The sequence below is a fragment of the Schistocerca piceifrons genome, chromosome 9 (assembly GCF_021461385.2).
Source record: "Schistocerca piceifrons isolate TAMUIC-IGC-003096 chromosome 9, iqSchPice1.1, whole genome shotgun sequence".
In the NCBI taxonomy this organism is placed as follows: domain Eukaryota; kingdom Metazoa; phylum Arthropoda; class Insecta; order Orthoptera; family Acrididae; genus Schistocerca; species Schistocerca piceifrons.
In genome coordinates, this window is record NC_060146.1 from 138,741,946 (window position 1) to 138,767,998 (window position 26,053).

General features: G+C 41.4%; 1 protein-coding gene and 1 non-coding gene across 5 annotated transcripts in view; both read right to left on the bottom strand.

Moving 5' to 3' along the window:
• LOC124717375 (zinc finger protein 501-like) overlaps positions 1-26,053 on the bottom strand; it is a 442,600-nt gene that overhangs the window by 47,360 nt on the left and 369,187 nt on the right. Inside the window, exons 8-9 of one of the 4 annotated variants that reach the window (XM_047244217.1) lie at positions 5,434-5,595; positions 2,323-5,343 (exon numbers count right to left, since the gene is read on the bottom strand). The exons of 1 other annotated variant lie outside the window; for it this stretch is intronic. In XM_047244217.1, the coding sequence (XP_047100173.1) occupies positions 4,677-5,343; positions 5,434-5,595 (829 nt within the window). In that variant the 3' untranslated portion in view covers positions 2,323-4,676. Of the gene's footprint in view, positions 1-2,322; positions 5,596-21,978; positions 23,603-26,053 lie in introns of those variants that run through there. 2 more of the 4 variants (XM_047244213.1, XM_047244214.1) reach the window with 2 other exon arrangements.
• Positions 24,027-24,101, bottom strand: Trnas-cga. The gene has a single exon. It is a non-coding gene; the product is annotated as a tRNA-Ser (tRNA).

A 26,053-nucleotide genomic window follows, 5' to 3' on the forward strand; every position in this document is an offset into this window, starting at 1 on the left:
GTGCACCTTCCGCCGACCACTGGCGACAACATCGATGTACTGTGGAGACCTCACGCCCCACGTGTTGAACAATTCGGCGGTACGTCCACCCGGCCTCCCGCATGCCCACTATATGCCCTCGCTCAAAGTCCGTCAACTGCACATACGGTTCACGTCCACGCTGTCGCGGCATGCTACCAGTGTTAAAGACTGCGATGGAGCTCCGTATGCCACGGCAAACTGGCTGACACTGACGGCGGCGGTGCACAAATGCTGCGCAGCTAGCGCCATTCGACGGCCAACACCGCGGTTCCTGGTGTGTCCGCTGTGCCGTGCGTGTGATCATTGCTTGTACAGCCCTCTCGCAGTGTCCGGAGCAAGTATGGTGGGTCTGACACACCGGTGTCAATGTGTTCTTTTTTCCATTTCCAGGAGTGTATAACTCACTCCAAAACGGAAGAACAGGCCAAATTTTTTCATACACTTAGCAAAGGTTAAAAATAACCAACGAAAGAGTACAACAAATAACGCTGTAAATAAGAGCAATTCAAAATGTGCTCAAAGAACTGCGTTCCCAGTAGCCATTATAACTGCATCACTCGTCAAAGCCGACAGTTAGCTACATTTTGGCGCCTGCAACATATTCATTCCTTCAGAAAGCTGTCATAGCCATTCTTTGCAGCAGCCACGATTCCTCAATACTTCCACCCAGACTGAGTGGTCCTCGCAGCTGTGAAATACTCGTTCCTTTGGTTACAGTTAACAGGAATGGACTGCCAACATCGATCTGCTAAGTCCCACAGTGCCAACGTCAAAGCCATGACATGTTTACAGTTGGAGGTTTGTATGCTGTTCTGGATAGCAGTTCTTCGGTATTCAGTTCTGTAAACACCAAGGGTGCACATGCTTTTTTATTAATTCCACATTATGCCACATGTTACCCATGTTACCAAAACTGTGCTAAGTTATTGCTAATGCTACATATGTGTGTGATGGAGCATAAAACTGAAGTCCTTGTATTTTTCTTTTTTCTTTGCTGTAACAACCCATACAAAAAACCTCACAGGTAATGTATTGGTGTTAGTACTACATTCATTCAAGTTCAGAGAGGCAACATACTGAAAAGCTGCTTGAAAGGGTGTGTGTCCTGCAGTCCACTTGCTGCTGTCTACAATGAGATTGTGATAAGAAGGTGAGGAACATTTGCAAATGTAAACATGAAAGCTTGATGGGCATGGTGTCATGTCATAGCGGAAAATAACTATTGCTCAATAAAACTAAGTTTTTAGGCAAGGTGGCACTGGTGGTTCTGTGAGTCAATAGACCCAGAGGATGACCACTGAAAATATGGTAGAAACTTCAGCATCGTTTAGTGGCAGTTATTTGACAATGTCACATGGTATCATAACCTGAAAACGTTCATATTAACTCACTCTGGTCGTGGCAGCCTATCCATATATATATATCTGCGATGCTGAGTTATATTATTATCAGCAGTGTTAATAGCCATACCAACTACTGTTTGCAAACAGAGTGGTCAGAAGTACTGCAATGACAATAAGGTGTGAATATGTCTCCATGGCTACCTGAAGCAAAGCTGATTGGCTCTCAATACAAAAGTAATGTAATGTAATGTTAGGTAATACATGAGAAGAGAAAATACCGTTTCACTAAAAGATTGGGTTTCATTCATTCACAATTATCAAGTACTGACGAGAGGTTTAAGGTTGAGCTAGCCATGGGTATAAGAGAGAACAGTGTACAGCACAGTGTAGTGACTTACTCTCAAAATTCAAAGATCTGATATTTCAGTGGTGGTATAGATCCATAGAGTTTACAGTAACTTCTATTATGATCATGTTTTAATTACATATAGGGTTTTGACAAGCCCTATCCCTGCCATTTAATTTCCCATCTGCATATAACTTGGTAAAGACTCCACATAATTCAGCCACCTAGATATGTTTGCAGATGTCACAGCTACATAGGCGTTCAGTTTTGTGCACTGAATGTGCTGTATTAGAAGCGTGTTTCTTGTTCCTCAGTCACATGAACTTTGGTAACCAAATCACCAGTGGCATAACTACAACTACAACGAGGACAGTACGTCAGAAAAGTGAAAAATAGTGTGACAACATACTGCTACACAATTCAGTTATGGGAACGAATACTTATATGTTCTTACACATGGATCACAAAATACCTCAGAAGGTCTTCAAATATACACTGCATAAGGCAATGTCTGCATTCCATGTTATAAATGAGTAGCACAGTGTTACAACACTAAAGAATAATACGAGTACATCCATAGTGATGTTATTTTAAAGTGAAATTCCAGGAAAATACTATTACAGACAACAGTAATCTATTGCATGACATACAAATTACATTAATTTACAGTTAGTTAATTCCACAAACAGCTAGATATATTCCTAAAATGTTTCATTTTAGAGACATAACCATTTTCAGGCTATCACACCCATCTGTAGATGGCTTCAGATATTTCCAGGGTGTGACATTCAACACTGACATTAAGAATATTATGAAATATGCTACAGTAATTTAATTACAATATATTTGTTGTTTGCAATTCAACAACATATATACCTCGACATGAAAAGCCAAATGGACCACAACAATACAAATCGCCATATACTGATACTTATCTGAGTGATTATAAGTATTTCACATTATACCTAAATAAACGCAAGTACTTTCGAGTATTTTTACTAATGAAACAATTCATAAAGTGGCATTAAATATTAAATATTCTTGTGCAGTGAAGGAGCAGATGACATGCTGTTAATCAGTACATACTGAAAATATTATCATGAAACCAGTTGTGGCACTAAAATAAAACCTATTAAGAAGTATATGTGGCTGGTTGAGTTATTCAGTAACTATCATTAATAGTCATGGAGTTCACAAGATCCAACATGGATAAAATAAAATATGAATTTGTATTCATATTTGTTATTGTTGAAGCTCATTGATGTGTAGGGACATGTTAAAACACTTGTTTTCATGAATGCCCTAGTTATTAGAAGTCACAGATCCAAATAAGAAAACTTTCTTAAACTACCATAAATGACACCATCTCTGTCATGGAGTAGTGGATAAAAATGTTTACAGATCGATGCACCATGGAACAGATATTGCACTAAGATTTCGTAAGTAGGTCTTGCGAATGCCTAGCAAAATCATTTGACTGACAAACGATGGTCAGAAAAATCCCATCATAAATTTGGTTGATATTTCGCACAAGATTTCGTCTTTGAATTATAAAGACAGATACAATGCCTAAGGCTCTACAGTCCATAGTAAGTAACAATCTGAATTTTTTATGTTGTGTACTTCGCAATTACTAGTTTCCCTTTTTGTAGCATGATACATTTAATCATAGGTGACCACTTCAGACTAAATTATAGAATGGTCATAACTATGGAAACCAATATTTTATCTAATAACTCTTAGGCATTTCAATAAAAATGAGTAAGGCAGACACGCCATGATTCTATTGCACCTGGTGCATACTTACAAGATACACTAATAAAATAGATAAACCCACAACATTGACAGAGTATGGTTAAACAACTATTGATAATATCATAATGATAATACTTTAATACTAACATGACACTCGAACAGTTAACTCCACACTAGCAGTGTGTTTTGAATTCATTATTTACATTAATAGCAAGGCTGATGGAACTGAGCACACACTCAAACTTCAAGAATCTCACATTTCAATACATATCACTTTCCTACACTTTGTGTCTCATAATAACCACAATAATGCAATTGCAGAATTTCTGTAACATACAAAGGCATGTTGACATTCTTTTCTTTGTAGACAGTATCCATGCCATAACGTTGGACATCTGGATAGAACTTGGTAGAACTCTACATAATCATGCCATCTGGCATCATTCTGCTCGAAGGAAATTACTTACATTTGAGTTATATGTTGATTACAGTTGAAGTTGATATCATCATGAGGTTTTTATCGTTCCAGCAAATTATTGTAGCACTGTAACAATTCTCATGACACATTTAATAGATGTGAGTCCTATAATTATTATGATTACACTGGTGTTGCTGTTCTGATACTAAGCACGTCTAAGACTGACTCCTAAGCCAGCTCTGCAGTCAGACATAATTTTTACAACATAGTCATAAGAATCGAGACATGCATGTGAGTTGCTGCTCTTGAACCTCATATGAGACTAGTTACAGTAACACTAGTATTCACTAGTATGCACCTGCAGGTATAGCTTGAGACCTTTCCTGTGTGAAGAGGTGAGTGCTCCTCAAGTCTGCAACTGCTTGTAATTCCCTTCATTCACACACCATAACTATATAGTGATTGCCTTTCATGAAGAAGTAGATGTTTCGTCAAGCTGCTGTTAAGTTTGTATTTCTTTTCACAAAATGCTGCATTTCTATAGTCTGTTCCAGAATGAAGCCATAAGTTCTCCCTGAGGATCCTCCTCTGCACGAATGTTTTTATACTCATAGACATTAAAGACTTACGGATGTTCACCAATGTGGAGTTGTGAATGTTGTATCTGTTCAGCCTGGTGCCTAAATGACTTTCCACCCAAATCACAAGTTCAGGGATGTTCCCCATTGTGTAACTTTCAGTACTGCTTTGGACTACCATTTTATGTGAATGTCTTGTAGCATACTACACAGCGTTAGAGGCGTTCACCATGGTGGACCTTCGAATGTTGCTTCAGATGATAATTTAGCCTGAATGTCTTGTTGCACACACCACAGCGGTAGGGGCGTGCATCAGTGTGCAGCTGTGAATGTCGCTTCAGATGACCATTTAGCTTGAAACTCTTGTTGCACATGCCACAAGTGTAGGGGCGTTCACCAGTGTGCAGCTGAGAATGCTGCATTAAGTTACTCTTAAATGCGAATGACTTGTTGCATACGCCACAGTGGTAAGGGCGTTCACCTGTGTGGAGGTTTGAATGTATCTTCAGAGTACTATTCTGCGCGAATGTCTTATTGCACACGCCACAGCGGTAAGGGCGTTCACCAGTGTGCACCTGTGAATGTCGCTTCAGATGACAACTTAGCTTGAAGCTCTTGTGGCACACGCCACAGGTGTGTGGGCGTTCACCAGTGTGTACCATAGAGCGGTGCATCAAGTAGCTGTTAAATGAGAATGACTTGTCGCAAACGCCACAGCGGTAGGGGCGTTCATCAGAGTGGATCTTTGAATGTAACTTCAGACTACTATACCGTGTAAATGACTTGTTGCAAACGCCACAGCTGTAGGGGCGTTCTCCAGAGTGCACACGCAAGGACATCTTCACATGAGAACTGGAAGTGAGTGTTTTGTGGCACTCACTGCTGGAATGCAAAAAATCACGTCTCATGTGAGTGTGATCCTTCAGATCCTGCAGACGTGCAAATACTTTTTTGCAGACATAACAACTGTACCTGTACAGCAGAAGCATTGCACTAGTTTTATTCACACAGGGTGCTTCCTGCCTGGTGGTGCTTTGTATCCTGTTGCCTGTTCCAGAAGCCAAGCAAACTTTAGTACGCAAACCATGACTATCACCAGAACCACTGTCGTCCCTGATGTCAGTGAAGTTATTACTGGAGAAAAAACAAAAAATGTCTCAGAATAATTTGTCATAACAGTACAAGTATGCAAATGAACATTATACTAACATAAGCTAGGACACTGAAAGTGTCAAGAGATCACCATGAATGCACAGGATATGATATACCCTGCAAATCACGCTATAAATTAAGAGCACACTAGAATTAATAGAAGTTTTAGGGGTTTTCTTTCTAGAGGCAACAGAGAGATTTGAGCTCATATGAGACATTATTTTAAGCCCCAGAAAGTTTGAAATTTTCTAAGGGAAGCCACAGAAGATGATAAATGTATGTACATTCACTAAAGCAATGTTATTACAAAGACAAACACCAAAAACAAAGCCACAATCAATGCTACAGCAGACATAAAAATCTACCTGATACATAACGCTACTGCACACTGCGAACTTCTACATCCATATCTATACAGCACAAGACATGCTACCATCTGTCTGGGAGTCATTTAACTTCAGATACTCCTCTTTTTGTAGTTCATTGATATTTTCGGACATATAAGAATCTTTTCTTACCCAGTACAATATTGCAATGGCTGTCCTATTCCGAATTACAATACAGTGTTCCTTTGGACATGCATACATGTCCAAAGGAAAAAGCAGTGCAGGGACTTCAGCCATTATGAAATACGTGAAATGCATCCACATTTGGAACTATGGACAACCGTCAGCTGTATAATGGCACGACAACAATGAAAATTTGTGCTGAAGGGAGGCAAAAGTGGACAAATGGTTGACGATATATGGAAGTTTTGGTCTGGCCTTGAGTTGTGTTTCGGTAGCCAAACGGTAACGCGACCGCTCGTGATAAGTGGGGAATCCGTATCTGTGTCCTAGCCTGGCACGAATTTTCACTGTCGTAATTCTACTATACACATGATGGTTGTCCATATTCACAACTGTGAATTACGAGTATTTCATGTATTTTCTTAGCCGTCCTGACTATTAGAACTCAAACGTTACAAAAACGAATGAGCGATTTCCCTTAGATTACTATAAACGATGCTACCTTCGTCATGGAGCAATGTACAAAATATTTTAGAAAGTGGTGGAGTATGGTATTGATGATTCACTAACAAAAGCCTGTGCAGAACTTGCAGATGCCTGAAAAAAAACTACTTACATGACACTATGTGATAAGAAAGATCCAACTAGGACTTGGTTTAAACTTAGCACAGGTAACAGTTTTATAAGAAAATCGACAACTGCAGTACTCTTATATCACCTGGATGAAGTGATGTGTTGTACGACACATACCAAACTAACGAATAATGTATATATGGTTCTAGGGCGAGACGTCGGATGTCATAGTGAAAACTCCACAATATTTCGTCAGCGCAACTGGCCGACATCTTCAGGTGCGACGAACACACTGCTAAGGCAGGACCAGGGCTCCCCATTTATGCCAGTTTTAGGCAGGAAGTGCGCATGCGTGGAGGCGCCAAATTCGATGGCCAATAGCGACGATATCAACTGATAGCTGGAAGGACAGTAACGCCACCTACAGGATGAAGAACCAAATACTTCGGCGCACGCGCGGAGGCTGCCGCCGCTGCTCTGCGCTGCCATCGGCAGCCCCAGCGACCTCTGTCGGAAGCCGCAAGCAGTACAGCGCGTCCACGTAGGCGCCTTGATTATCCTCCCGTTGTCGAATATTTATGTTGCTGGCGAATCGTCGTCCGTCTTATGACCAAAAGTATTCCTCTCTGCTCGAAGCGACTTCAATATGGCCAGTGGTGGATCCCATGCTGAACTAAGCTGAAAGCCCGTGTCTCTGTTTACAAGATTCGTCGAGCTACGTATTTCCACTGCTTCCTTAATAACACTGTCCCAGTATGAACTCGTCGATGCGAGAATTTTTGTATGTAGGTAATTCATAGAATGGCCTGTACTGAGACAATGCTCGGCCACTGCAGACTTTTCTGGTTGCTCCAGACGAGTGTAGCGTCGATGTTCAGTGCATCTCTCTTCTATAGTGCGACAAGTTTGTCCGAAGTACGACATGCCGCAGCTACAAGGAATCTCGTAAACACCGGGTCTTCTTAGGCCAAGGCTGTCCTTAGATGAGCCCAAGAGAGCTCTGAGTTTTGCCGGCGGACGAGAAACACATTTAACTTTATGTCTCTTCAATAGTCTTCCTATTTTTGAAGAGACACCGCCGATGTAAGGCAAGATGACCATTCCCCTTTGTTCTTCGCCTTCTTCCACTTCCTCACGTTGAGTAGCCCGCTTTGGTTGTAAGGCACGGCGAATCTCCCGTTCGGAGTATCCATTTTGTTGGAAAATGGTACGCAGATGGAGTAGCTCATTGGATAAGCTGTCTGAGTCTGATATGGCTCGTGCTCTGTGGACCAACGTCCTCAGTACGCCACTTCGTTGCGAAGGATGGTGACAGCTGGTGGCCTGTAAGTATAAGTCCGTGTGTGTTGGTTTACGGTACACTGAGTGACCTAACGTGCCATCTTCTTTTCTCCGTACCAACACGTCCAGGAATGGAAGTTCGCCGTTTTTCTCCATCTCCATCGTGAACTTGATGTTGGGATGAAGCGAGTTAAGATGCTCAAGAAAAACATTCAGCGACGCAATGCCGTGGGGCCAGATAACAAAGGTGTCGTCCACGTATCGCCAAAAACACGTAGGTTTCAAATCCGACGTCTGGAGCGCTCTCTCCTCGAAGTCGTCCATGAAAAGATTAGCCACAATGGGTGACAGGGGACTACCCATTGCGACGCCGTCAGTCTGTTCAAAGTATTGTCCATTAAATAAAAAGTATGTCGAGGTGGGCACATGTTGGAATAACTCTAAAAGTTCCCCATCCAGCTTCTCGCTAATGAGCAACAACGATTCCTGCAATGGTACACGAGTAAAAAGTGAGACTACGTCAAAACTCACGAGTATATCTGATGGTGCGAGTCGTAAGTTCTTGAGCCGACGAATAAAGTCTTGTGAGTTACGGATATGATGCTCACACTTTCCTACTAAAGGGCTCAATTGCGCTGCCAGATGTTTCGCGAGATTATACGTTGGTGCCCCGATATTACTCACAATAGGCCGCAGTGGCACATTATCCTTGTGAATTTTTGGCAATCCGTGTAGCCTGGGAGGTACTGGCGCCTGTGTACGTAGTCTCTTAGCAACCACATCGGAGATCGTGCTGTTCTTGAGGAGCTCCAAAGTTTTCCGCTGAATTTTTGCTGTGGGGTCCTTATTTAGTGTGCGATATGCAGAGTCGTCCAGAAGCTGGTGTATCTTGCTCAGATACATCGATGTGGAGAGGATAACAGTCGCATTTCCCTTATCCGCCGGCAAAATCACAATATCAGGATCTTCTCGTAGGGATCGAACCACTGACCTCTCTGCAGCTGTCAGATTGTTCTTAGGCACTTGAGCCCGTGTCAGAGCACGGCAAGTCTCCCGCCGGATCTCCTCGGCAGATTCCCTGGGAAGTTTTAGGATGCCTTTTTCGACGGAGCTAATGATGTCCAGAACAGGTGGTGTCCTCGGAGTGGGTGCGAAGTTCAATCCTTTCTCCAGGACCGATACCGCCGCGGCAGGCAAAGGTTTGTCCGCTAGATTGTATACAGTTCGTCTACGAACTTCGTTGTTCTCTTCTTGTGGTAAACGGCCCCTGAAGCGATGAAACTTATCAATTTGACGTGCTGCGTCTTGTTGTTGTTTCCAGTCTGAGAACGCCCAAGTAGCGCTGTCAACCCACGTCCAAGAATCAGCGGACAGTCTTGACGATATCTTCAAATGAAGTTCCATGAGCTCTCTGGATACGAAGTCCAGTTCTCGCCGAGTATGGTGAATCCTTTCTCTTACCAGTGCGTGGCTTGCTCGATTTTTTATCCTTTTAGCAAACGTCGGAATAACTCGATGATCTCGGCATCTTAATAAAAACGTAAGGGCACATAGCAGTCAGCTCTTCTTATTCCGTAGTTTATCAAAACTATTAACTTCTTTTACCATCTCCTCCCCGTACAGGTATCGGATGTGTTGCTTGAGGCTTTCCCGACGGACATGTTGTATATACGGTTCTCGGGCGAGACGTCGGATGTCATAGTGAAAACTCCACAATATTTCGTCAGCGCAACTGGCCGACATCTTCAGGTGCGCCCAAGAACCATATATACAACATGTCCGTCGGGAAAGCCTCAAGCAACACATAACGAATAATGATTAACACCTCTAAAGTTTTATTTATATAATGAGTTTAGTATAGTATGCTGTTCTGAGGTTTGATTTCTTTCTTTGGATGTACTCTGGGGTAGAAGGGATGCAGCATATCTGCAAGCCAGGATGACGATAGCACTCTTACTATGCTTCACATTATCTGCTTTATGAGGCAGTTTATTCCATGTTGCTGGGTCCTGCAAAGAGATATGGTGTGAACTATGGAAGAAGAACTGCCATGAAAATCAGTATGATACCATGTCACTATTTTAGCTGCTGTTCAAGAGACAATTAAAGTCAGTTACTATAAGATGAAATTGTATTGAAGACATGTAATAAAACGGCTCATTTGTTACAAAGTATTGCATGAGGCGTTCGACTATTGTAACGAATCGATCAATACATTGATATTATCGAAGAATTCCTCCACATCATTTATTCGAGACCTTTTCGGTTTCGAGCAAAGAAGAAGTTGTCAAAAGAGACGAAGTCTACATTAACGAAGACACACATAGTTATTCTGGCTTTGCAGTTCAAGCACAGTAGGTCATGATTAGTAATTAATGCTGACCGAAGATTTATTCACAAGCATATCACATGAAATAACGTGCAGAACACTTCGAGTTGGCGACCAAGTCCAGAACCAGAACATTTCTGTGCTGGAAAGCCGATAAAAATTTGATGAGAAGAAGAATATAACAGTCTTCACCATAAGAAATCTCATGAAATAGTGTGGTTGTCCTTAGCAATGAAGGTCAACATCCACAACTAAGCAGCAGTGAAAAATTTAATTGGCAGCACAGCAAACTCCGGGTAGCTGTCAAGAATCCCATTTAGGACTCTTCACTCTAGAACATCGGCAGATTTAGCCGCCGAACCGATGTACTGCAACTCAATATGTCCATCGCATAGAATCCGTCTTCCTGTCGTTATCCCAACATGGAGAGCTAAGAAAGAAAAACTTGGTGAGCTGTGTAAATTATAATTTGCTTTCCTTTTGTTATAGCGGTCGTATAGTATTCAGAGAACTCTTTGGTAAGAGCTTTGGCCATTGACGTAGGAAATACGCGACAAACGTCGTAAACAATGTGCCAATTGTGAGGTCATATCAGTGTCTATTTCGTGAACACAATAGAGAGAAGCGTTATGTACAAGAACGCTTGCAAGCGATATATGCATCGAATGCACTACTGTCATGGAGCAAGATACCGATTTTGTTTACACTGATCGGAACTACTATGACGAAAGATGAACGATGTGGATTTCGGTTATAGCGTTCACAACTCCAAAAAGAATACATGAAAATTGACCAATGACGACATAAAATGTAACTTCATTTATTTACTCTTCATCGATATCTCATCTTGGACAACTGCATGTGATGTGTGTGCTGCCAGTAGAATTCCTTTTTTTCCATAGGTAAACTTTAGCAATATCTCTTAAGAAAATTGGCAAAGTCTCACAGGGAAGATTCATACCACGTAAGGGCCAATCGTGGTAGATGCACTGAAAAATGTACAGTTCATCTCAGTCTCCCAGTTGTCATTCTCATTTGATCGATAATTTCATGGATCTCCATAATCGCTCAGTGTTCTGTGTGTGCACAGAGAGATCATCAGAAGATACGAATTCGACAGAATGGTTTACAAACTCGTGGTGAAATCTCTCTTCCTTCAAAGTGTTTTATGATTTCCATTCATCTGTAATGAGTTTGGTGCGAGACAAGATGAAATTCTTAATAAGAGACACTAAAGTTTGTTTAGTCATGAAATATACTTTCACACAGAAACAGTTTCTTGATTGTCTTTCTATGCCTCCAAATACCCAAACCTGTTCAGATTCGTTCTTGAGAAGTCATCCTTTCCGTACTTTGTAGTTGTTATCTGCGACACATGTATTTCCACAACCTTGTTAACACCGCCTATTGGACCACCGTCATTAGTCACAATTACATAACACACTTCACGACAGAAGCCATAATAGTCATGAACAATATTAATCGCCAGTCCAATTTCCGACGCTGTGTTTTCCAGCATGTAATCTTTAATCCAGCAGGAAACCAAGATGATGCTATGCTGTATTGTCAGTTTAGAATAATCAAACCATGTGTTTTTCCTTATTCTTATTCTTTTCCGACATTTGCTACAATACTGTTGTAAAATGAAATCAGAATCGCTACTTTCTGAACACAGTCTGATGCAGTTCTCTCCATAATAACCCGCGCAATTTCTAGTGTCGTGATTCGGCAGCAGATGACACTCCCACATTCAATGGTACTCAACATAGGAATCAATTTACGCCACATGGGACAGACACTGCTGAAAACTGTACCTCCTTCAGTCTGCTCTACGAGACTACTGAAAACAAATATTCTTCACCACTTGTTATGGATCAATGCTGTCGCTCGAAGCGAGATACTTTGCCGCAGATTATGTGCCATTGCTCTAAACAAATTCGATATCTGCCGGCCGTTGTGGCCGAGTGGTTCTAGGCGCTTCGTGTTCGTGTTCGAAATGTGCAATAAGTGGAAAATTAGTAACTGGCTGGTTTCTGCAGATGAGGCAAGGCTTCCCCTCCAATTTTCACAGTCTCTTCAATGGTTTGACGACTAATGTATGGTCTTTCATTGACACGCAAAAGAAGAACATATGCCATAGCTTTTGTCGAGCGATCTTGCTGAAGAAGTGCTTTAAACTGTTTGAGGGTCGTGACGGATGGGACAGAATTTATTGTGCATCCCTGCCCGAAAAAATCAACCGCAGTCACACTCTTTGCATCCTAGAATAGCGAAGCCACACCTTTCCCTGACGATTCTACAGTTTTGAACTTTCTCTTCTTTGGCGTGTTTGTTATGCCATTTCACTGACTGCCTATTTGATTCTGCTTTAAAAAATGTACCCATGTTTCATATGTGGTCACAATTTACGCCAGAATTTCTCTCCTACTAAACGGAAGAGCTGCAATGGTTGAGAGCAAATTGTTTTTCTTGCCTCTTTATTCTGGTCGATTAACATTCTTGTATATCCAAGTTCCACAAACCTTGAGTATCCCAGCTGTTAAGGGGACCACACCCTGCTTATCTAACCCATGTTAATTTAGGCAAGCATTTTACCCATTTCTGAAAAAAACTATTTGATGCAGGAACTTAATATTTTCACTGTGTTACATGATGCTAATAGAGTCTGTACTAAAATCTACGTTACCCATTTTATAGTTTTTAAGAAATACTTTTCTTAATTTATTAACAAAATATGTTAAGTGTTTCCGCAGAAAATATTTTTTGTGAACTTTCCAATGGGGGAATATTAATTAATGTAGTACCAGAGGTGGTATTTTATGTTATGCAGAGTCTCTGAAAATTTCATTTATTTATCTATGATAGTTTCTGATATAATTGGGGACATGTACTGAAAATTTTAGTTTGTGGGAAACTGACTTTAAAGAAAAAAACTTTTGAAATTTGTTACTTAGAGTTAATTAAAACTGTCCTGCTGCAGATGACGGCCCTTCTTTGGCCTCTAACAGGTCTTCCAGCTTCTTTTTCACCTTCCTGGATATTTGTCTTGCTTTCTTGGCCATATTAGATGCAGACCTGTCAGCATCAGTTATCCTCATTTTATCACAACATTGCAGCTCAGTGATCATATTTTCACCAGGATTAATTCCCAGCTTTTTCAGTACCCAACACTTACCAATATTACCACAATTGAATGTAATAACAGCATCATGAACTCCTAGTTTCATTGTATGCATGCCCACAATTATAGTTTTAGGAAGGCGGTTCCAAATTATGCTGTTGAAACATTCATCTACATCTATATCTACACACATACTCCGCAAGCCACCTGACGGTGTGTAACGGAGGGTACCTTGAGTACTTCTATCAGTTCTCCCTTCTATTCCAGTCTCGTATTGCTCATGGAAGGAAGGATTGTCAGTATGCCTATGTGTGGGCTCTAATCTCTCTGATTTTATCCTCATGGTCTCTTCTGAGATATACGTCGGAGGGAGCAATATACTGCTTGACTCCTCGGTGAAGGTATGTTCTCGAAACTTCAACAAAAGCCCGTACCAAGCTACTGAGCGTCTCTGCAGAGTCTTCCACTGGAGTTTAACTATCAACTCCGTAATGCTTTCATGATTACTAAATGATCCTGCAACAAAGCGCGCTGCTCTCTGTTGGATCTTCTCTATCTCTTCTATCAACCCTATCTGGTATGGATCCCACACTGTTGAGCAGTATTCAAGGAGCGGGCGAACAAGCGTACTGTAACCTACTTCCTTTGTTTTGGGATTGCATTTCCTTAGGATTCTTCCAATGAATCTCAGTCTGGCATCTGCTTTACCGACAATCAACTTTATATGATCATTCCATTTGAAATCACTCCTAATGCGTACTCCCACATAATTTATGGCATTAACTGCTTCCAGTTGCTGACCTGCTATATTGTAGCTAAATGATAAGGGACCTTTCTTTCTATGTATTCGCAACACATTACACTTGTCTACATTGAGATTCAATTGCCATTCCTTGCACCATGGGTCAATTCGCTGCAGGTCCTCCTGCATTTCAGAACACATTTCCATTGTTACAACCTCTCGATATACTACAGCATCATCTGCAAAAAGCCTCAGTGAACTTCTGATCTCATCCACAAGGTCATTTATGTATATTGTGAATAGCAATGGTCCCACGACACTCACCAGTGGCACACCTGAAATCACTCTCACTTCAGAAGACTTCTCTCCATTGAGAATGACACGCTGCGTTGTGTTATCTAGGAACTCTTCAATCCAATCACACAATTGGTCTGATAGTCCATATGCTCTTACTTTGTTCATTAAACGACTGTGGGGAACTGTATCGAACACCTTGCGGAAGACAAGAAACACGCATCTACCTGGGAACCCGTGTCTATGGCCCTCTAAGTCTCGTGGACGAATAATGCGAGCTGGGTTTCACACGACCGTCTTTTTCGAAACCCATGCTGATTCCTACAGAGTAGATTTCTAGTCTCCAGAAAAGTCATTATACTCGAACATAATACATGTTCCAAAATTCTACAACTGATCGACGTTAGAGATATAGGTCTATAGTTCTGCACATCTGTTCGACGTCCCTTCTTGAAAACGGGGATGACCTGTGCCCTTTCCCAATCCTTTGGAACGCTACGCTCTTCTAGAGTCCTACGGTACACCGCTGCAAGAAGGGGGCAAGTTCCTTCGCGTACTCTGTGTAAAATCGAAGTGGTATCCCATCAGGTGCAGCGGCCTTTCCTCTTTTGAGCGATTTTAATTGTTTCTCTATCCCTCTGTCGTCTATTTCGATATCTACCATTTTGTCATCTGTGCGACAATCTAGAGAAGGAACTACAGTACAGTCTTCCCCTGTGAAACAGCTTTGGATAAAGACATTTAGTGTTTCGGCATTTAGTCTGTCATCCTCTGTTTCAGTACCATTTTGGTCACAGTGTGTCTGGACATTTTGTTATGATCCACCTACTGCTTTGACATAAGACCAAAATTTCTTAGGATTTTCTACCAAGTCAGTACATAGAACTTTACTTTCGAATTCATTGAATGCCTCTCGCATAGCCCTCCTCACACTACATTTCTCATAGCGTAATTTTTGTTTGTCTGCAAGGCTTTGGCTATGTTTATGTTTGTGAAGTTCCCTTTGCTTCCGCGGAAGTTTTCTAACTCGGTTGTTGTACCATCTCTTACGATCTTGCTTGGCACATACTCATCTAACGCATATTGTACGATATTTTTGAACTTTGTCCGCTGATCCTCAACACTATCTGTACTTGAGACAAAACTTTTAAGTTGAGCCTTCAGGTACTCTGAAATCTGCTTTTTGTCAGTTTTGCTAAACAGAAAAATCTTCCTACCTTTTTTTAATATTTCTATTTACGGCTGAAATCATCGATGCAGTAACAGCTTTATGATCGCTGATTCCCTGTTCTGCGTTAACTGTTTCAAATAGTTCAGGTCTGTTTGTCACCAGAAGGTCTAATATGTTATCACCACGAGTCGGTTCTCTGTTTAACTGCTCAAGATAGTTTTCAGATAAAGCACTTAAAAAAATTTCACTGGATACTTTGTCCCTGCCAACTGTTATGAACGTTTGAGTCTCCCAGTCTATATCCGACAAATTAAAATCTCCACCCAGAACTATAACAAGGTTGGGAAATCTACTCGAAATATTTTCCAAATTATCCTTCAGGTGCTCAGCCACAACAGCTGCTGAGCCAGGGGGCCTATAGAGACATCCAATTACCATGTCTGAGCCAGCTTTAACCGTGACCTTCACCCAAATTATTTCACATTTCGGATCTCCGTCTATTTCCTTCGATACTATTGCACTTCTTATCGCTATAAACACGCCTCCCCCTTCACTGTCCAGCCTGTCTCTGCGGTATACATCCTAATCTGAGTTTAGGATTTCATTACTGTTTATGTCTGGTTTTAGCCAACTTTCCGTCCCTTGTACTATGTGGGCATTGTGACTGTTTATTAATGAGAGCAGTTCTGGGACCATTCTATAGACGCTCCTACGCCTAGGGAGGGAATTCTCTAACCTAAAAACCCCCCATGTGCACTCCACACACACTCCACTACCCTTGTAGCTGCTTCCTGCGTTTAGTGCACGCCTGACCTATTCAGGGGGACCCTACATTTCTCCACCCGATAGCCAAGGTCGAGAAATATGCACCCCAGATCTCTGCAGAATCGTCTGAGCCTCTGGTTTAAGCCTTCTACTCGGCTCCAAAGCAGAGGACCGCGATCGGTTATGGGAACAATACTACAAATAGTTAGCTCAGATTCTACCCTGCGAGCAAGGCTTTCCGCCTTCACCAACTCCGCCAACCGCCTGTAGGAACTGAGGATGACCTCTGAACCCAGAGTCATTGGTGCCGACATGAGCAAAAATTTGCAGTCGGGTGCACCCAGTGCTCTCTATCGCTGCCGGCAGGGCCTCCTCCACATCTCGGATGAGACCCCCCAGCAAACAGACAGAGTGAACACTGGCCTTCTTCCCCGACCTTTCCGCTATTTCCCTACAGGGCTCCATCACCCGCCTAACGTTGGAGCTCCCAGTAACTAATAAAACCCTCCCCCCTGTGCCTGATCGGACCTTGCTGAAGGAGCGGCCACATGTCCACTCACAGGCAGAGCGGGCAATGCCACACGGCCAGCCTCCACACTGACCCTCCGCCTCATGCGCCGCAAACGCCGCTGAACCCACCACTCCCCTTGGGGAGAGGGTGGCCCAACCGCGTCCGGTACCCGCGAAGATGTCTCGACAGCAGGGACAGTGGGTGAAGCATGTAACACCTGGAGTGTACCATGCGACGCAGCAGACTCCACACTGCCACTACACTCTGAGGCGGCAGCCTGTAGACGGCTGGCCACGGCCATCAACATGTTCAGCTGTTTACGAACAGTGACCAGCTCCTCCTGCGTCTGTACACAGCAGTCACTCATCTTATCCATCCTAAGAAATCAATTTACTGTAGAGAGTTAAGCAACTTTTAACTAGACTGATAATTCACTAAAGGCGGCTGGTAATTGAGTAAACTGTGGTTACTAGACACTTCTTGTAGAAAACAATGAAAATAGCACTACCTGTCTCTGGGCTGTATTGAAAACAAACACTAGCACTACTGGCACTATGTTGAGTAAAGGGACTCTCTCTGACTGTATTCAAAACAAACACTAAATCTATGGAACACTTTTACTAGCACTCGACAATTAAAGATTCCTAAAAGCAAAAACACACGGAAGAAGAAGTGACAAGTAAGAAAAATACAGTTAATACTTAAATTAACGTAGCTCGCTGCACAGCAGACGTGATGCAGACGGCAGTTACAACGACACTGACACTAGTGGCACTATGGCTGACTAAAGGGACTCTCTCTGACTGTATTCAAAACAAACACGAAATCTATGGAACACTATTACTAGCACTCGACAATTAAAGATTCCTAAAAGCAAAAACACATGGAAGAAGAAGTGACAAGTAAGAAAAATACGGTTAATACTTAAATTAACGTAGCTCGCTGCACAGCAGAAGTGACGCAGACGGCAGTTACGACGACGCTGATTTGGGTTCTGTGTCTGCTTATGCATACATTGCCTTAGACGGTCAGGATGAGACAAGTATCTGAAAATAGGTTTAATTGCTGTAAAAACAGCAGCAGGAAGAGAATGCTGGTGAGAATAATATTCTCCAATTGCCTGAGCCCTATTGTATTTGTGCCACAAATTTTCTCCTGATGGACATAATCCATGACATGGCTTATCAGTAGAGGACTTATGGAAGAATATGGCCCAAACATCTCTCTTCATTGCCTCCATATTTTCTTTATTTCTCCTAATTGCCTGCCCATAGTATACCTGCAAGTTTTCTATTTCAGTTTTAGTTAATAGATGCTGTCCAGTCAACGATTTTCCATCTTCTTATTTTTTTCCTCTCATATCAACAGTTTTTACAGCCTTGCTCCCAAACGTTTCTGTACATAGCCTACACATTCTATTTTGCTAATAATGGCACCTCCATATGGTTTAGAGTTCACCACATAATTGTATGCCTTACTGTCACCATCAACCATATATTTGGTGTACCATATGCCTCTTGTTTCTATGGAGCGATGTAATATTTGTTGTACTCCATGAACTTCCATACCACCACTTGTTCCTCTAAAATTAGCTACACAGTTGTGTTCTTTATGTTCTTTGACTTTACAGCATTTGCAATTTTTAGACATTATCTTCACATCTAACACTTAACTGGTGTCTACACTCATGGCAGTCACTACTCCAGTCAGAGAAGTATGTCCTACTTTCTGCCAACTTCCACCAAGTGCAACTCCAATATCTGAACATCCACTGCTTTCCTAGCAGCTAGTCTCATGCTTTCCTCACTGACCTCACATACAGCTTTCTCTAAAATTTCAGTCAGCTTTTCAAATTTATTTAGTGGTTGATGTAAGTTCATCACCGAGCAAAATGTTCTCCCTCCAGCCAGGCCCTTGCCAATGGATTGTAAGGCATAAACTAATCTAGTACTGATTTCATAAGGGCCACTTGCATCTGGTTTTGAAGAACTCATAAATGGAATCACAGCTAAGCATTTAGTGCAAATTAAATCCAAAGCAATTGCTAGGCTTTTCTCCTACTGGCACTCTCACAACTTTTCACACTCTGTGACTCACCACACTGTCTATGTTTTGTACACATTTAGAAATTACATCTGATAATATTCTCAAATTTATAATAATGTTACTGCACCACTTGCCACAGTAAATTTGTTGTAACTCTCTTGAAATGGTGAGAGCTTCTTTGATGATGCAATTGTTGAAGAATTACAGTTAGAAACATCGTTGCCATGCGACACAACCTCTTGTACAGAAAGCTTTCTAAACTTGTTTCCTGTAAATTGTCGTTTCGTGGAAATGCCTTTGCGTTTCGTCATCATCAATAAACACAACATAACACACATAAACAGGCACTGCAAATATAAGTATAACAATTACTCGCAATCTCACTCGAACAAAATTAACCACGTGTTTGAAAGCATGTTGTTTACAAACAGGAGAAACAAAAGAATACCGACCATTGCATTCCAAGAATAGCCAACACACTCGGGAGTAAAAAAAAAATCTCTAATGTGCAATGTAGGGGATGTAAAGATCTAATATATATGCAGAAAAGAGGGTGACAGAAAAGTGTGCGTGGCACAGAAACACACGTGGTCGGAAAATGCTCTTTAAATGCTCAAAAAAAATTTTCAGGAAAATACTTTGCAGAGTACTTAAAACCTTAATGCATCGAAATATGATGAAAACCGAAAATCAATATTTTTCGATCTGAACCACGGTGTGGTCCCCTTAAATAATCGTCATTGTGCTACCTTTACTGAGAGGGGTAACGCGAGAAAAACCACCTGCAGTTGCCTGGCGGTCACCACGAATTATGTCGTTGACTCGCTGAATGTTGTTAAGTGTCACTGCAGTCACACCAGCCCACCACTCTGTGTTTCATCAGACGATGGTGTTTGCCATTAAAGTTTGATACAGTAATGATCTCCGATACAGTAATGATCTTATCACCTAACTGTGCTGACATCCAGTGTTGCATTGCCACACACATTTTTCAGTCTTTCATGAATATTAATGGTTGTTTCACTTTCTGCATTCAAGAATTCTATCACAGAATGCTGCCTGATGAAAAAAATCGATAACAGCCATTTTGAAAGCGCTTGCAGTAATGGCATCTGTTGATGCAGAAAATTACTATTGCAGTGGATCTGAGAAGCTTCGCGAAATAGCGCCAGATTCAAATTTTTTCACTAACAAGCCTTATTTAAGGAAATAAAAAATAGGAGGCATTACATTTTGACTGCCCCTTGTACTTTGTGTGAAAATCTGGTTGCAAATGTCACAGCTGTGTGGTCATTCAGTAGTGTCCATTGAATGAACACTTTCCAACTACTGAGCTTTGTGGATTTTTGTGATAGGCCCCACAAGAATGCATAAATGTCTAACTGTTCATGGGTGGGGGGGGGGGCGCATGCATGCATGCATGTGAGGTCTCCCTCAGGTCCCTTCTTTTTGCAAATGAAATACTTACGTTGACATACACTCTTCCTACTTGGTGGTGAAGTGTAACCAAACCACCAGTGCCATTACTACGAGAATCGTACACCATGCCAAAGGGGACAGAGCAGCAAAAAGTGAGATAATGCTGGTCAATGTACTAGCCAACTACGACTGTATTGCACTTGGCTCCCACAGCAGTTATCAGAAACATGCAATGATGTTAGAGTAAATAACGTGCAGTGGTGACTAATGAATACACATAGCACTGTGAATGCTTTCAGACAGTTGTGCATATACAGTCAGGTAGCAGAGCATCTCCTTGTGGAATATCACAATAAAAACTCACGAAAATCCGACCAAAGCGCCCTTACTCTCAGCTGCAATAATATAGTGGTTGACTAGTAATGTGATACAATATGATCATGAAAATGTAAAATTATGTGGTCTCACACATGGGTCACAAAAGTGCCTTGGAAGCTCTCCACAAATGCACTGCATAAGACATTCTCTGAAATATACATTATAAATTAGGAACACATCCACCAATAGTGACGTTTTTTGAAGTGAAACTTAAGGAAACCACCAGGTGTACAGCTTAACTGTTAAACTTAAGGAAACCACCAGGTGTACAGCTTAACTGTTAGGAGCAACTGTAATCTATTGCATAAAATATGAAGTTACATTTAGACAATCTCATTGTTGAAGCTCATTGACATGTTGGGATGTGGTATGACACTCTTTCCATTACTGCCCTACTTGTCAGCAGTCACCAGTCACAGATACAAATGGGAGACATTGCTTTGACTAACATAAAGGGCGCTACCTCTAACCTGGTGTAGCGGATAAAAACTTTTACAACCATGGAACAAATACTGCATGAAGATCTTTCAAATTACTAGCAAACAGTGAGGAACAAATGATGGTCAGAAAAATTCCATCATAAATTTGGTTGATATTTCTCTCAGGTTTTCGTTCTTGAAAGGTAGTGAGAGGTAATACCCCCTTCCAGTCTACACTCCAAATAAGTAATAAAATCACATGAGATCTTTATGTTATGTACATCGCAGTGACTAGTATGCTACTTTATTCCTGGATACGTTCATATGTAAATAACCGCTCCACTTCAAACCATGGAACGGTCATTAACACTGCAAACATATATTTTATAATAATTATTTCCATTTTAATATAAACATAAAGAGCAATGCAAACACACCATCATGTTACTGAAATTGTTGCATGCTTACAACCTACTAATATGAATCCATAAACCCACAATAGTGATAGAGTAGAGTTAAACAACTATCAGCGACATGGTAACAATAATAGTTTAATACTACTCTGACATATAAGCAGTAAATTTCACACTAATAAAGAGTTTTGCAGCCATTAGAAACATTAACTTTAGGACAGATGGAATTCAGCACCTACTCAAAATTCAAAGATCTCATATTCCAATACATATTACTTTCCCAGCTTTAATGTCTCATAATGGTTACAATAGTGCAGTTGCAGGAACTGGGTAATATACAAAGGCATGTTGAGAGTCATTCTTTCTACGCACTATCCCTGCTGTATCATTTTACTGGCCACCTGACATCAACCCACTTAAAGGCTATTATTTATATGTGATAGATATTTTATTATAATTACATTTGAGGTTTCTGTGAGGTTTTTTCATCATTCCAACAATTTACTGCAACACCTTAACAATCCCCATGACACATTTAATTCATCTAATACTTATAAGTAGCCGGCCAGAGTAGCCGAGCACTTCTAGGCACTTCAATCTGGATCCGCGCCACCGCTACGGTCGCAGGTTCAAATCCTACCTCGGGCATGGATGTTTGTGATGTCCTTAGGTTAGTTAGGTTTAAGTAGTTCTAAGTTCTAGGGGACTGATGACCTCAGATGTTACGTCCCATAGTGCTCCGAGCCATTTGAATCAATACTTATAATTATTTTGATGATGCTGGTGTTGCATTTCAATTATTATGCAAGCTTAAATGTGCCTGTGTAGGCAGCTCCCCAGCCACACTTAACTATCACAACACAAACAGCCACAATTGTCGACACAGACATAAGATTTCATAATCTCAGGAAAGACGCTTCTGCTCTTAAACTTCTAAAGACGCAAGTCACAGCAACAGTAATATTTGGTAATTTGCACTGACAACTATAGTTTGAGACCTTTCCTGAGTGAAGAAGAGTGTGCCTCTCCAGTCTGTAGCTGCTTGCAAATCTCTTCACACACATCACAACTATAGATGGGCATTCACTTTCATGAAGAAGTAGGTGTTTTCTCAATCTGCGGTTAAGTTTGTATTAGTTTCGACAAATGCTGCAACTGTATGATCTCTCACAGCATGAAGCCGCAAGTGTTCCTTGAGACTCCAGCGCCGCGAAAATGTCTTTGGACACATACTACAGTTGTACAAACGTTCACCAGTGTGTAGTCTCGAATGTTGTTTTCGGTCAGACTGCTTCCTGAATGACTTGCCACATACATCACAAGTGTAGGGGCGTTCACCGGTGTGGAGCATCGAATGCTGCTTCAGACTTCCACTTTGTGTGAATGTCTTGTTGCAAACACTACAACTGTAGGGGCGTTCGCCAGTGTGCTGCTGCGAATGTCGCTTCAGATGATCGCTGTGCTTGAATGTCTTGTTGCACACGCCACAGCCATAGGGGCGTTCACCAGTGTGCCGATTAGCATGCTTCACCAAGTAGCTATTAGATGCGAACGTCTTGTTACAAACACTACAGCTGTATGGACGTTCGCCGGTATGCAGTTCTGAATGCTTTTTCAGGTCGGAATTTGTTACAAATGACTTATTACAAACGGCACAGCTGTAAGGGCGTTCACCAGTATGCAGCTGTAAGTGTCGTTTCAAATGACCACTTAACTTGAAAGTCTTGTTGCACACCCCACAGATATAGGGGCGTTCACCAGTGTGCACAGGAGTATGTACTTTCAAACCAAAACTTGTAGTGAATGTTTTGTGACACACATTGCAGGAATGCAAAAATTTACTTCTGATGTCACTACTGTACACTAGATGCCTTGTACTGTTTTTATTCCCACAGAACGCTTCCAGCCTGGTGGTGCTTTGTGTCCTGTTGCCTGTTCCAGAGGCTATGGAAACTTTGGTAACAGAACTGCCACTGTCTCCAGTACTGTTGTCGTCCTCCACGCCAACGAAGTTATTACTGGAGAAAAATGGAAAAAAAGTCTCAGAAATATTACAACAACATAGCTACGGAAGAGAAAATTATACTAACATATGCTAGGGCGCCAAATGTGCCAAAAAAATCCCCAGAATGCACATATTTTAGGTCCCAAAAGCTTGTAAATTTGGGAGAGATAGTTCTGAAGAAGTAAAATGTATGTACATCCACTAATAGCTATGCTACCACAAAAATAACATCAAGAAAACACGAACCACCATCATTGCTACAGATGTAAGAAGTTACATGATAGGGACCATGTAACTCAAAGTGCATACATTCCGAACTTCGACATCTACAGCTGTGCTCCTGAAGCCATGCTGGTGTGTGTGTGTGTGTGTGTGTGTGTGTGTGTGTGTGGAGGACACTTAATTTGAAATGAAACTTCCTGGCAGATTAAAACTGTGTGCCCGACCGAGACTCGAACTCGGGACCTTTGCCTTTCGCGGGCAAGTGCTCTACCAACTGAGCTACCGAAGCACGACTCATGCCCACTACTCACAGCTTTACTTCTGCCAGTACCTCGTCTCCTACCTTCCAAACTTTACAGAAGCTCTCCTGCGAAACTTGCAGAACTAGCACTCCTGAAAGAAAGGATATTGCGGAGACATGGCTTAGCCACAGCCTGGGGGATGTTTCCAGAATGAGATTTTCACTCTGCAGCGGAGTGTGCGCTGATATGAAACTTCCTGGCAGATTAAAACTGTGTGCCTGACCGAGACTCGAACTCGGGACCTTTGCCTTTCGCCGGCAAGTGCTCTATGAACTGAGCTACCTAAGCACGACTCACGCCCAGTACTCACAGCTTTACTTCTGCCAGGACCTTCTGTAAGGTTTGGAAGGTAGGAGACGAGGTCCTGGCAGAAGTAAAGCTGTGAGTACCAGGCGTGAGTCGTGCTTCAGTAGCTCAGTTGGTAGAGCACTTGCCCGCAAAAGGCAAAGGTCCCAAATTCGAGTCTCGGTCGGGCACACAGTTTTAATCTGCAGGAAGTTTCATATCAGCGCACACTCCGCTGCAGAGTGAAAATCTCATTCTGGACTTAATTTGAAGTTCCTCTTTTCGTTGTTCACAGATATTTTGGGATATGTGAGAATATCTTCTTAGCCATCCTACCACCCAGAAAACAAATGTCACTGAAACTTATGAACAACTTTTCTTCGATTACTATAAACGATGCCACCTTTGTCACAGGCAATTGATAAAAAACTGTACAGAGTAATGGAACATGGAATTCATGTTGCACTAGAAAAGCCTGTGCAGATCTTGCAGCTGCTTGAAAACGAAAAAAGTGCTACTTATATGACAATGTGTGGTTAGAAGAAGGTCCAAGTAGGATTTGGGTTAAATTTAACACAGGTAGCGTCTTTAACAGAAAATCGACAGCTACAATACCTCTCACATTAACACTTCATAGCTTAAAAAATATAATTAGCCATTACTTGTGTTACATACAGCCTAATTGCGACATTTAATTGCTGGTTGACTGGTATATTTTTTCACACATTATTTCCCAATACTTAAATTAACTAGGTTTCATTGTTGGTATCTAATTCTGTCAACACAATTTGAAGTAGTACACACCTAATTTTAATAAAACACATTTATTAGCTGTACCAATTCCAACAGCCACTTTGATTCATATAACACTGGACATTATTCTGGTCACAGGAAGGTGGGTTCCTTTCTGAGACTATTACGTTTTATGAAAGGTAAACTATTCTAAAATACTCATATTATTTAGCGAATGAAATAAATTATCTACGAAATTTTTCAGAATTAAGTTATTAATAAGTTTAAATTGCAATTGGAGAACCACCACAGGTAATATTACGTTTTTGTTTCCTTTCTGTGCATGTAATCTGGCTTTCGATGAATGCAGCACATCTCCAAGTCAGAATGACTCTTATTATTCTTCACGCTATCAGGTGACTGGAAGGTTAATTCCATATCGTCGGGGCCTTCCTTGCAGATATAGCACACGTCGTGGAGGAAGAACTGGTGTGACAATCGTAATGAAGTCGTGAGGACAGTTGCAGCATTTTTGCTGTCAATCTGTTAGCAGTCATTCGGGCGAGAATTAACGTCAATTACTCTCAGATGAAACTGTATTGAGGACATGTAATGAAACAGCTAATTTGTTACAAGAGACTGCATGAGATGTTCCACTACTGTACTGAATCGATCAACATATTGGTATGAGCGAAGAATTCGTCTACATCATTTCTTGGAAACCTGAGATTTGAGAAAGACATGTTCAGCTTCCAGCACAGAAGAAGTTGTCGAAGGAGATGAACTCTACAGTAACGATGACATATACTGTTATTCTGCCTCTGCATTTCAATTAACAGCGACCAGCAATTCATTTACAAGTACAAGAATACCACATAATGTAACATATGGAATACACCACTGTGTTAAATAAATATAATGTA